The sequence below is a fragment of the Macaca fascicularis genome, chromosome 8 (genome assembly GCF_037993035.2).
Source record: "Macaca fascicularis isolate 582-1 chromosome 8, T2T-MFA8v1.1".
Lineage (NCBI taxonomy): Eukaryota > Metazoa > Chordata > Mammalia > Primates > Cercopithecidae > Macaca > Macaca fascicularis.
Window position 1 is genome coordinate 28,510,051 of NC_088382.1, and position 14,100 is coordinate 28,524,150.

The following is a 14,100-nucleotide window of genomic DNA, read 5'->3' on the forward strand; positions in this document are numbered from 1 at the left end:
TTGTCTCTGCCTCCCAAAGTGCTGAGATTACAGGCATGAGCCACAACACCCAGCCCCTCCTTGCTTTAATTGGCTAATTCTTATTCAGCATCCCCATTTGGACCTCATAATTCTGTGCATCTAGGCCTGAGGCACCTCTCTTGTGTTTTATCTAAGAAAATAACACCTCCATCCATTCATCCATCCGTCCATCCACCCACCCACCCACCTGTCTATCATCCATCCACCCACCCATCCACCTACCCGTTCAGCTGTCCACCTATCCATCCACTCATCCACCTATCTAACCTCTATCCATCCACCTACCCACCCATCATCCATCCATCCATCCATCCACCCACCCACCCATCCATCCAGCCAGCCAGCCACCCACCCACCCACCTACCCATCCATCCAGCCACCCACCCACCCATCCATCCATCTACCGCCCAGCCACCCATCCATCCATCCAGCCAGCCACCCACCCACCTATCCATCCACTGCACAAGCAAGAAGCCAGAAAGTTACCCTCGATACCTCCCTTTCCTTTACAACTCACATAAATTAAAGACCTGTCAGCGTTATCTTTGAAAGGACTCTCAAATCACTCTTTGCCTTCTCTCCATCTCCATTGCCACCGCCTGAGTTGGAGCTACGATGGCCTCTTCCCTAGATGACTGCCATAACTTCCTACCTGGTTTTCATGTTTCTGCTCTCTCTTTGCTCATTTTCTCTTCTTCGTACTGCATCCAAATGTTCTGTTTCATAAGCACATCTGATCTCACCCAACTCCTCTCTCACGGAAAACATCGTACTGACTTTCGTTTATGTGGAGGGTAAGTATAAAAATTCTTAATTTGCCCACCGGCCTCAGGGGGATCTGGCTTATTTCTGTCTCTACAACCTCATCTCACACCAGAACACCCCCTCACTGTAAGAATGTCAGTCAGGTTGTCTCCTACCTCTGGGCCTTTGCACAGGCCACTCTCCCTGACCGTGCTAACACCTGAAGGGAAAGATTCGCATACCCCGCAGACGAGGTCAGGACCAGGTATTGTGCATTCACAGAGCCTGGCATGTTCCTCCGCTGGTAATGGTGGGTTTACTTGTGCAGATTATTTGACTGGTGCTTCTCTCCTGCACTAGACTGTAACCTGAGTTGGGGCAAGGACGATGAGTGGCTCACCATCGCCACCCAGACACCTAGCACATGCCTGCTGCAGAGTAGGAGCTCAAGCACTTTTTAAAATGAGTATTACCGCCATCATGTGATTATACCATAATTTATTCCACTAGTTCCCTGTGCTTGGAAATTGAGACTGTTGCCACGTTTCCACTTTTATAAACACCACAGTGAATATCCTTACAGATAAATTATTGCCCACGTTTTTAATACTTTGAGACAAATATTACCAGTGGAATTGCCGTATTGAGACTTTTGACACATTTTCAGTTTCTCCATGGACAAAGAGTGTGTCAAGTAAGATTTCAAACTGTGCTGTGTGAATAAGCCCCTTTTTCTTCATCCTCAGCAAGTGTAAGCAGTATCTTATTTTTTTCCAGTTGGGGAAATGATCAAAATGATCACTGCTCTAAATATGCACTCCTGTTTTTTTATAGTGTTAAAAGGTATTGTTTTTTACATTGGGAGCCAGTTTAATATAGTGCAGGTGTTGGAATCTGTTTTTCAATACTTTTTTCATCTAGGAGTTTAATATACTTTACATTTATTCCAAGTTTCCTTTATGTATTTCAGTAACACTTAATATTTTTCTTTAATATGTGGGCCACACATTTATTAATTAAATTTTTTTTGTTGGGTAATGAAGAAAAAACCAGCAGAAAGCATTCTTTCATTGATAAAATCAAGTAAACTGATTTAAAGAAATGTAAAGTACTCTAGGCTGGGCATGGTAGCTCACACCTGTAATCCCAGCAGTTTGGGAGGCTGAGGTGGGCAGATTGCTTGAGTCCAGGAGTTTGAGACCAGTCTGGGCAACGTAGTGAGACCCCTTCTCTACAAAAAATACAAAACATTAGCCAGGCGTGGTGGTGCGTGCCTGTAATCCCAGCTACTTGGGAGGCTAAGGTGAGAGGATCACCTGAGCCCGCCCAACAGGCCGATGTTGCAGTGAGCCAAGATGGCACCACCGCACTCCAGCCTGGGCAACAGAGCAAGATCATGTATCAAAAAAGAAAAGAAAAACACACTCTATAGGCTTTCAGAAGGAGTGTCTATCTCATCAGGTTGTTCTATAGATGAACAAGTCAGTCTGTAATTGATTACATTAATACATATAAGACATTTTGACCAGTGCCTGGCACAGCATATAATAAGCACTCAATAGACAGTTGCCTTCATTATTATCAGATGTATTCAAAATATCACACTCTGCAAGGCACTATTGAAAAACGATCTGCCACTGTAACCTAATAATATATAATATGTGTTTATTATTAGACAGAAATTTTTAATAGAGAAAGAATTACTACTTAATTTTCTATAAAACCACAGTGCAAAGACATCTTGCTATGCATGGAAAGGTGAAATGAGATAAGCTGAAGCCAGCAAATGCATATGAAAGCCTCTTGTCAGATGAGGAGTTCAGTATAAAACCAGAACATTTCATATCGTCTTTATCTTTTGCGTCATACGACATTGTGAAACTTAGAATGACTTCTCTCAGCAACACTCACAGCGTGCTTGTCGTATTGCAGGAGATGTTCGGAATGACATCTATGTCACCCTGATCCATGGCGAGTTTGACAAAGGGAAGAAGAAGACGCCAAAGAATGTGGAGGTGACGATGTCTGTGCACGATGAGGAAGGCAAGCTCTTGGAGGTGCGCGGTGTGGCCCGGAAATCCTGCTGCCATCACATCCATCTTTACAATCACCGTAGACTTTTAGCCATATTTTAATTCTTCTTCGCATCAGGATGGGTTTGGTTTTTCCTGAGAAAATAAATATACAGTCTGTTAAATTTATGATTAGCAATGAGCAGTTTCACTAAGGAAGCTATCTAGATTCTTATTTTTATATTTCTCCTGTGCTAAGAAATAGCTCCAGCCCCTAATGATTTTATGTGTAAGCTTCCAATGCAGAGGTTATTTATCATTTTCAACTTATTTTGCCACATTCAAGCTTGATCAGTTACTCTGAGGCTTCAGCTAAGTGGCCTGGTTGCTCGAATAGCATCAGAAAGCACGTTTCCTTCCCTGGGTGAGCCGAACCAAAGAACATGCGCTCATCAGAGACTGAAACTGGAAGATCCCTTGGGTAGGCATCTGCTACCACTGCTCTTTAGTGGTTTTTTTGTTGGTTTGTTTTGTTTTTTTTTTTTTTGAGACAGAGTCCCGCTCTGTTGCCCAGGCTGGAGTGCAGTGGCGCGATCTCCGCTCACTGCAAACTCTGCCTCCCGGGTTCACGCCATTCTCCTGCCTCAGCCTCCTGAGTAGCTGGGACTACAGGCGCCCGCCAACATGCCTGGCTAATTTTTTTTGTATTTTTAGGAGAGACAGGGTTTCACCGTGTTAGCCAGGATAGTCTCAATCTCCTGACCTCGTGATCTGCCCACCTCAGCCTCCCAAAGTGTTGAGATTACAGGCGTGAGCCACCGCACCCAGCCTGCTATTTAGTTTTAATGAACAGGAAACTGTAAGAAACTTTAAAAGGAAGAGTTATTTTCTCTAGAAACACAGGCGTTAGTGGCAGAGCTGGGAGGGTATCCAAGTATCCTGAATTCAAGTCCAGAGTTCCTCCAGCTCTGGCAGCTTTTCTTTCTTCTTCTTTTTTTTTTTTTTTTTTTTTTGATGGACTCTCACACTGTCGCCCAGGCTGGAGTGCAGTGGCACAATCTCTGCTTGCTGCAACCTTTGCCTCCCAGGTTCAACCAATTCTCCTGCCTCAGCCTCCCAAGTAGCTGAGATTACAGGTACCCGCCACCACACTCGGCTAATTTTTTTGTATTTTTAGTAGAGACGGGGTTTCACTATGTTAGCCAGGCTGGGTTCAAACTCCTGACCTCGTGATCTGCTCACCTCAGCCTCCCAAAGTGCTGGAATTACAGGCATGAGCCACCATGTGCAGCCTGCGTTGTTTTGCTTTGCTTTCCTCTTTCTTTTCTTTTTTTTTCTTTCTTTCCTCTCCCTTCCCTTCCCTTCACTCCCCTCCCCTCCCCTCCCTTCCCCTCCTTTCCCCTCCCTTCCCCTCTCCTCCCTTCCCCTCTCCTCCCTTCCCCTCCCCCTCTCTCTCCCCCTCTGCCTCCCCTTCTTCTATTTTCCTTTCTTTTCCATTTTCTTTCCTTTTTTTTTTTTTTTTAACATTAAGACAAGATCTAAAGCAGGTATCTGCCAGCTTTCTGCCCACATAAAGAAGTGAGTCCTGATTCTGACATCAAAGAGGATAGGCAGGAGGTGGTCACAGGAGGCTGCATGACCTCTACTGAACTCCAGCTCTTCTCGTATGAGCCATAGTTACCTGCTTTGATAACCAAGGACCAAGCACTTGATTGACTTGACTCACAGAGTGTCCTGTTGCAGAGTTGTTTGAGGCTACAGTGAAATACAATTTCATCACTTCCCATGGATGTTAATATCTATTAAGGAAACAGATAGCCAGGCAGTTCACTAAGTCAAGTCGTATTCTGCATGAAAGGGAGAAACTGAATGCTGTGAGCCACTGTATGAGAGTGCTTTGTTTGTGCTGTTGGTAAGAGCAGATGAGCTCATTTCGAGTAGACACCTTCTCCTGTTGGTCATTTCGTTTGATAGTGCCCCACCAAGGGCTGGTTCTACTGAGCTAAGTGGTTCATGACCAGGAAAAGATGCAGCCCTGAGTTTGAGTGAATATGCTGTGCCAATACCCCAAGTCCCTAAAACAGAATGTAGACAGGAAAGAGAAATTCTTTCTGCAAATAGTGGCGCATCTGCATTTGTCACCTAACTTATCATCATCATCATGTTTCCTGAGAGATAAAAGAGGGAAGAATCAGAGGAGAGTGCATGCCTGGCGAGAGAAAAGAAAATACAAGTTACAGGAAAGAATAATATTTAGGCAGTGCTGGATTCCTTAACTGCTACCAAATTGATATTATAGACCCTTGAATAAAGTGGTAGAAATTCATTCTCTGTTCTTCATCCCCCAAACTTAATCAGCCAATCAGTGCCAGTGTAGGGCATGTGTGAATGTGTTTTGGGGTAAGGGGCTTGTGCATGGTATATGGGGTCCTCTTCCTTTTCTAAACAAAATTATTCCCTTCTAATTTTTTCCTTCCATCCGAAGAAAGCAATTCACCCCGGTGCTGGATATGAAGGCATTTCAGAATACAAATCAGTAGTCTATTACCAAGTCAAGCAGCCCTGTTGGTATGAGACTGTCAAGGTGAGAATGAGTCATTTGCAACCCCTGTTATCTGTTAAACCTCAGTTAGATTCCTATCTTCTGTTTACCCCCAGATTATTCCTACTTTATTTTGAAAATTTTAGGTAAGTTGCCTATGGTGTGCAATAAGAAACAAATCGGTAATTATAATTCTGTATTAAGAGCATTTATCATTAAGAAACTCAATATTCTTCAATAATGTTCTCATTCATAAATGTATGGGAATTTGAATAGCAAAGCTGGTGGTTGACGTGATGGATATAATAGACTGCCAAGACGGTACAAAACCAAACAGAAATTTTCACACTGTGCAAACAGTTTCCTAACATTTTTTTCTTCTTGGCCTCTCACCAAGTGTTCTGGGCCTCTTTTCAACTTCAGTATGTGTATTACACATTCCAAAGTGCTTTTCAGATCAGTCATCTCCTTTGAGCCCCACAAGGGCTCTGCAACTAGAACAAGCAGGTGTTGTAATGCGTCTTTCTGATTAGGTACTGAGGTTCAAAGTTCGGTGACTTCCTAAGATCCTAGAGCTGACTGGTATCAGGGCCTGAACTAGAGTCCACTTCTTCTGAATCCCAGGCTCCATCAGCTCTTTCTGGTTGTCGAAGTCACACGAGTGCTTCATAGAAAAAAAAAAAAAATTGTTTTAATTGCATTCATATATCTCAATTTAGAATTAACCATTTTCAACAGTTTTATATAGTTCATATGTTTTGAATGATGCTGTTGATAGAAATTTATATTGTGCTTTTTAAAACCGCTTATCTCAATGCATATAAATTCTTCAGATATGTATTTTAGATGCTTGCATGAGGTTCCATTGTATAATCATGCTGTAATTTAACTGCACACCACAAATCTCTGCTCATTTGAGTGCCCCAAGGCCCTGTTTCTTCTCTCCCCTCTGGATATGTAAGCAGCAGAAAGCTGCTTTATGAGCCCTAATTATTATCTTTCCCCCTCTTTATGGAATAATTAGGTCTTATAGATCCAATTATTACTGTATTTATACACATCTTGCAGTCTGAAAGGTCCTGTATAGACCTCAAAGTACCAGTATTTCCCCTCTGAAGTATTACTGTTTCTTACTTCAGAAAATGCTAGAAATTCACATTATCTCTATGCTCAGAATCTGTGATAAACAGCAAGATGATCTGAGATTCTTTTGATTTGAAAATAGCTCAGTCTCCTTTGAATGAAACCTATACCAAGTCTCACTCTCTAGTAATTTGTGCTGTGGAGAGTACAAAATTGAGCCTAATTCCATGAAATAAACCATGCATGCAAAGTACTTTGTGTCTGTAAACTATTAATTTCTTACTATGACACAGGTATCCATTGCTATAGAAGAGGTCACACGCTGCCATATAAGATTTACCTTCCGACACAGGTCATCTCAGGAATGTAAGTATTAAGAGGTCTATGACATATTTCCACTTAAAAAAAATTTGCTCTGGCTTGACAACCCTCTTGTGAATCTGGAGAACAAGATATTTGGAAACTAGAGACTTGGCAACTTTCTTTTGTAACTCACTGGTGCTAAGGAAATCAGCATAATGAATTTTGCTGGGCTTGCAAGGTCTGTGTTATCACTCTATATTAGGATTTCCTCAAAATGTGTTTTGTGAACATTAATATTCTCAAAGACAGCAGTCCTCAATCTTTGGCACCCAGAGACTGGTTTCGTGAAAGCCAATTTTTCCAAGGACCAGGAGCGGGGATGGTTTCAGGGTAACTCAAGCACATTACATTTGTTGTTTTCTTTATTCTTATTACATTGTACTATATAATGAAATAATTATACAACTCACTGTAGTGTAGAATCAGTGGGAGCCCTGAGCTTGTTTTCCTGCAACTAGACAGTTCGATCATCAGGCGTTAGATTTGCACAAGGAGTGTGCAACCTAGATCCCTTGCATGCACAGGTCACAATAGGGTTCGGCTCCTGTGAGAATCTAATGGTGCTGCTGATCCAACAGGAGGCAGAGCTCAGGTGGTAATGTGAGCAGTGGGGAGCAGCTGTAAAGACAGATGGAGCTTTGCTTGCTGGTCCGCCACTTACCTCCTGCTGTGTAGCCCAGTTCCTAACAGGCCACAGACTGGTATGGGTTCATGGCCTGGGCTTTGAGGTCCCCTGCTCTAAGCTGCTACTAGATGTTCTGTAACAAAAAGTGTTGTGTTTCACAATCAAATAGGTATAGGAAAGGCTGTATATACCTTGTATCCCCCTCCTAGACATTCACAATGTATGTTGCTATGTTGCAGTAGCAAGAAAACTGTTTAGTCACTTGTCCCCCCAAATTGTCATTTTTCTCGTGAAAAAACTATTTCAAGTCTTAGGTCACAGTTCTTGAAATGGCTGCACTAAAGTGTGAGCAGAGAAGAAAACTGATTGTTTTCAGACCGATCACAAAATTTCTGGAAGCTTCTTATTCTCATTTAGCACTGCATAAAAATGTAACCTCTCCTTCCAAAAATGCATGTGTTGAACACCATCTACACAGCAGGCTGCAGGCGAGGCCCTGGTCTATGACAGCCAGCTGGACACTGCCACGTAGATTCTTTGTGGTCTGGTTAGGAAGATAAATGAAAAAAGTGGGTGGTTATGTATGGAATAGTGTGATGTGTATATTACAAGGGGCAAAGACTTGTAATGGATACGTAGCACAGTACCTTACCCAGTCTAGGGGATTTATGCATATAACTTCCTACATCTTAGCTGAGACTTGAAGGAGAGTAGAAATTAGCCCAGTGAAGGGTGGGGGGAAAAACATGTTTGGAGAACCCCAATGAGCTCAGTAAGGCTAAAGCAGGACCAGTGGAGCAATAATAGTATCAGGTTGAATCATGTGAAATTGCCATTTTTTAGGTCTAAATGGCCAAATATCAGCCATTTCATATGGTTCTGCATAACTAACAATTATCAATTAACAATGAACAAAGATGAAGTTTGTATGAAATAATGTGTGAGGCTGGGCGCGGTGGCTCACGCATGTAATCCCAGCACTTTGGGAGGCTGAGGCAGGCGGATCATGAGGTCAGGAAATCAAAACCATCCTGGCTAACATGGTGAAACCCCGTCTCTACTAAAAATACAAAAAATTAGCTGGGCGTGGTGGCGGGCACCTGCAGTCCCAGCTACTTGGGAGGCTGAGGCAGGAGAATGGTGTGAACCCAGGAGGCGGAGCTTGCAGTGAGCCGAGATCGCACCACTGCACTCCAACCTGGGCGACAGAGCGAGACTCTGTCTCAAAAAAAAAAAAAAAAAAAAAGAAAGAAATATTATGTGAAGCTATATTTGTGCATGGTCCTGTTTAGTATCCACAATAATATAATAAGGTACATTCTACTTTTATCTATGTTTATACATAAAGAAACTAAGGCACGGAGAGGTTAGGTACTTGCCCGCGGTCACAAGGCTAGCATATGACCAGGCTGGGTTAGCACCCAGGCAGTCTGATTCTAGCTAGGCTGGAGCCAGGTCACAAAGGCTGAAGATGCTTTTCAACCATGTTAAGGAGGTGCAATTCAAGGGTGGTTTCTGGTTTTGAGATTTTGGGAGGAGTTGGTCTATGTTCATAACAGCTTTACCCGTAGTACTCCAACACTAGAATAGCCTAAATCCCCATCAGTAGGAGAATGGATAAACAAACTGAGGTAAAATCATACAATGGATGACTGCTCCACCAGTGTGGGGACCCGAGAGTCACAGCAGACCACAGAGCCGTGCCTATGATGAGAACAGGCCACAGGTTACCCAGTCAGAGCCACTGAAGCAGGGGACCCAGTGAGTTCAGAGACTGGCCCCGAAGACCAAGAGAGAGGTGCTCTGCCTCCTCATGAAGCCGCACCCTCCTCCCAGCCGCCACAGGGCACACAGATCTTCTTTCCTAGCACTGGAGCTGGTATTCTGGGGAGGAAGGGGGAAGAAACCTTGGGCAGCACCTTAAACCCTAGAGTAGAATAAATATCTTGCAGAGCCTGTTTTAGAGCAACATAAATTGAGATCTCTCATTCAAGTGTTTTGAAGCAGGATGGTTGACATGATTGGATTGGACTTGGGAAACCTCATTCCAATGTAGAGAATGTGTTGGCTGGGAGAGCCTGGAGACAGAGAGGTGCATTGGGAAGGTCCTGTAGAAATAAAGAGAAGAGGTGAGGTTGGCCTGAAGTCAGGAAGGGACAGCAAGACAGCAAGAGAGAGAAGAGACAGGCTCCAGAGCTATTTAGGACATGGAGCTGACATGGGGTGGAGTTGGTGTCAACACCCACATTTCCGATTTGGATGACTGGGTAGATGCCGGTCTCATTTATTAGGGGATGTAGGAAGAGGAAAGCCTACTTGGGGGTGCCAGGCAGTTTCATTGGCACACGGTACGTGTCTTACTGCAATTTGCTGAATTGTGCTTATTAGAATATGGTTGAACGCCACACCCCCAAGCAAAATGTGAAATCATCTGTCATAGCCATCGCCTCCTGGTGTCTTTCTGCACTGCTCAGACATGTCTTTCTGCTTTTTCAGCCAGAGATAAATCAGAGCGAGCGTTTGGGTTGGCCTTCGTGAAGCTGATGAACCCGGATGGCACCACTCTGCAGGATGGGAGGCACGATCTGGTGGTTTATAAGGTGGTGCTAACAGAAAATGGCTGAGAAAAATATTTACTCCCTTTCAAATGGCGTTTAAGGCTCCTTTCACATTTATTTGTACAAACATCGGAAACCCTTCTAGAGCTATCTGTACTTGCCCATTAAAATCTAGAAACTCGGAAGGCTCTGGGCCCTCCAGCTTTGTGGTTTCCCACCTCCTTTCTGGAGAGAGTGAGTTGCATTATTACTGAGTCTTCTAAGGAGGCTGTCACCCTCTCCTGCAAATGGTGTTCCCTAGCAGGGAATGGTAAGGGGTCGGCCTCTCATCATCTGCTCTTTGCGTCCTGCATGGCACATGGACAGGTGCACCGTTGGGCTTCAGTAGCATGTGGTGGATGTGGTTTTCCCGTCACCATGAGCCACATACCATTTCTCTGCTCTGGGGGCCTTACTTCCTTCCCTGAGAGTTTTTGTTCTTCTCTTCCAACTGGTACTGAGCTCCCACTTCTACTGAGATTTTACAGTCTAAAGTAGATGCTGGAAGATCTCATTTGTCCAACAATATCTGGGGGTTTCCCCACAGTTGGCTGCTCTTTTGAGATACATCTACCTGATGAATATTTTTCTTAACCTGTTAGTTTATGAATCATTTTGGAAGGGATGGCAAGCTATTTCTTCTTCCATCAACCATCAACCCAATAAAGTATAATTGTCCCCATTTAGAGACTGAAGAAAATGAAATTTAACCTTATTCTGCAATATATTTATTTACTCTAACAGAGACTAGGATATTCTGGTTTCGAATTCACAACTTACTCTGTTTCCATTCAATCATGAAATTATTTCTGGGCTCAGTGTTTGCGGAGACATATCATAGTATCTCAGAGTTGGAAGGGATCTTCAGGATAATTTGATAAAGCCACGCTTCCCACGCTGGAAATGCATGATAGAAATTGTTTTTATTTGCAAATAAGAGATGTTGGCCATCATTGGGTGTTCCTAACATGCTTCCTTTTTAGGGTGACAACAAAAAAATGGAAGATGCTAAATTCTACCTGACCCTGCCTGGGACCAAGATGGAGATGGAAGAAAAAGAACTTCAAGCATCCAAAAACCTGGTCACCTTCACCCCAAGCAAGGATAACACTAAAGACAGTTTTCAGATTGCCACCCTCATCTGCTCCACAAAGCTCACCCAGAACGGTAGGATGGTGAATACATTGACACAAATAAGCTTCCCACTCAGCCTTCCTGGGCTCCTTGGTTAGGCTCACAGGGCTGGACCATATGGGGCTGAGTCTTATAAGGTAGGATGTTGGCCAGTTGGATTCTGCTCTCTGCTTTTCAAGTGGTATTCTGGGTAGAACTGATCACATTGCACAGCTTCTTCGGAAGTTTCATTGTCCACTTTAAAGCAGGATGGAAAACATTGTAGTATTTTAATATCATAAAACCTATAAGTGTATTTATTAACAGCAACTGTAAAATTCAAAAGCCATATGTTCCTTGATAGTGCATTCTGTATAGTATATGCAGGAAGAGATGTTGGTAATAACAAGAGGAGCCTGGCAAAGAATATAATCAGTCTCCTGTCCAAAAAGTATAGCAGGGCTTCCTGTTTGAGTTCTCGCTTTCTGTTGTATATTCTTCTCTTCCCCATTTTTTCCCAAGCAGTCAGGGATTTTCATAAATTCAGCTGAAGAGTTCAAAGAGGGCTTCATTTGGTTTTTCCTTCAAATCTCTAATATCAATTTTAAACTCTCTTGTGTAGATTATGGCATTTCATAGCCAATATCAACTTCTTATTTATTTAACTTAAGTGATGTGTAAGGAGCCCTACTGGATGTAGTAAACCAAGAAGGAGCTACCTAGGGGACTTGAGCTAGAAATTCTGTCTCCCGTATGCTGTGTAGAGACTGGTGCCTTTGGCCTTGTAGACAGTTAGAGTGAGGTACAGGCAAGAGCTCTGCCTTAAGGGGTGCAAAGATAGACAAAACAGTGTAGTTACAGGGTAAACCCAGGTATCAGATCCCTGATCTTTAGAAGGGCTCAGTATTAGGTTTGTTTTGACAAATCATGGTTGACAAAAAACAATAAGGATTTTATTTCAACTTGGACGAGTGGCTAGACTCAACAGAGTGAAGTTTAGGGCTAATCCGTATGTGCAAATAAAAGCATGCTCACTAAAAATGAAGCCAGAAACATAGAAGATGTGACAGAACCATCAGCAACATACCCTTGTTATGGACAAAGTGAATCTATTAACAATTAACTGCTGGTAGGTTAATGGGTGCAATATTTATGGAGGATAATTTAGAAGGCATATCAAGGATTTTAAATGTCTTCTGACCCTTTGAGCCTGTGATTTGACTCCTGGAAGCAGAACTTAAAGTAGTACAAAGTAAACGATGAGAGATGTGCATGAAGATTTATGTACAAAGATGTTATTTCCCTCTTATTTGTAACAGGGAAGTACTGGAAACCACCCAAATGTCTGATAGTTGGGATCAGTTTAACCACATTTTATAATTAAGTGACGACATATATGCAGCTGCTAAATATGGTATTTCAAAACATAGTGAAGGACACAGTGAACTTTTTAACACTGTACACAGTATGATCCCAGTTTTATTTGGGTATATGTGAGCAATCTGCAGCCAGATTGCCTGGCTTCAAATCCCAGCTCTGCTACTTATTAGCTGTTTCATCTTGGGCAAGTGACTTGATATCTCTGTGAACTGGTTTCCTTGTCTTTAAAATGGGAGTGATAATAGTATCTATTTCAAAGAATGCAGTAAATTAAAATAAAAACAAAATAGCATTCGATCTATATAGTGAACACTATAATGTCAGCTATCACGATCATCATTATTTGTACACAGAAAAAGACGAATAGGATCAACTCAAAGTTTGATAATTCTTGTTTTCTTTACTCTTTTTGGTATTTTCCAAATTTTTAACTATGAAATGTCAAAATGTTATTCTTTGAACTAAGTATGGTAGTATACTATATAAAGCATTAATATTATTTTAAAACTGTCAAGGGATATTTAAAAGGGATAACACTTACTGAACATCTAGTAGATAATCCTTTCTGGACTACAGATCAAAGAGGAATAAAGAAAACAAGAATAAAAGTTTGTGAAATTACTAGTAATGAAAAGCAAAAGGGATTTCTGTTAGCGATAACCTTGTTGTTACATTGTTTCTTATCTCCATGTCAAAAATGCAGGGTTTCCTGACAAGTTGCAGTTCTCAGTGTAGACCTTTCATTTGCTGGTATGCCTACTTCACCCCAGCTTCTGAATGTTCTTAACTAGCCTGTACTGTCTTGATACGGTAGCCCCCAGACACATGTAGCTTGTAAAATTTAAATTAATTAAAATTGGAGGGTGGGGCGATTCAGGAGAAGTTGGACAAAAGGTACAAAAGTTCCACTAGACAAGAGGGTAAGTTCAAGAGATCTGTCATATATCCTCGTGGCTATAGTTAATAATATAGTGTATACTTGAAAATTGCTAAGAGAGTAGATTTTAAGTGTTCTCACCACCAAAAAATAAGTAATGTGTATGTTAATTACCTTGATTTACCCTTCTACAATGTGTGTGTGTATCAAATCATCATGTTGTACACTGTAAATATATACAATTTTTATTTGTTAATTAAATTTTATTAATAAAAACAAAGTATAAATCAGTCCGCTAGTCGCCCTAGTCACATTTCGAGCACTCTGGTCTCCTGCAGCTGCTAACTTTTGTGCTGGGCAGACGGATGTACATTTCATCATCACAGAATGCTCCTTTGGATGACACTGTATGCTTTACTTTGTCATCCTTATTCCTGATGTTTTGATTTAAAAAAAGACAAACTCATCATAACACATACAAAAAAAGTCAGAAGTAATATCTTATTACAAAGAAGGTTTAAAAAGGCAAGCCTCGTCTGAATCAGAGAGGAGTGACCTGCTATCCAAATGGACTGGGAGCAGGGAGAGGGACCAGGGGACAAGAAAGGGAAAGATGGAGACCTGGCAAAGGCATCGTGAGCATCGGGGAAAATGGGGTATTCCAGGGACAAATGATTGTAGATTATTCATGCATCTGCTTTTCTCTGACTTGATGGAAATTATAAAGAATGAATTTGATTTAA

At 42.0% G+C, this 14,100-nt stretch overlaps 1 protein-coding gene across 7 annotated transcripts in view; it reads left to right on the forward strand.

The window, feature by feature from the left end:
• DOCK5 (dedicator of cytokinesis 5) overlaps positions 1-14,100 on the forward strand; it is a 235,291-nt gene that overhangs the window by 136,370 nt on the left and 84,821 nt on the right. For 6 of the 7 annotated variants that reach the window (XR_012417160.1, XM_005562863.5, XM_045398048.3 and 3 more), the window contains 5 exons: positions 2,698-2,822; positions 5,263-5,361; positions 6,696-6,768; positions 9,887-9,990; positions 10,971-11,154. Coding sequence is in view for 6 of the 7 variants with exons in the window: in XM_005562863.5 (XP_005562920.2) it covers positions 2,698-2,822; positions 5,263-5,361; positions 6,696-6,768; positions 9,887-9,990; positions 10,971-11,154 (585 nt within the window). In the remaining variant the exon portion in view is untranslated. The remainder of the gene's footprint in view (positions 1-2,697; positions 2,823-5,262; positions 5,362-6,695; positions 6,769-9,886; positions 9,991-10,970; positions 11,155-14,100) is intronic. The other variant, XM_074000506.1, reaches the window with a different exon arrangement.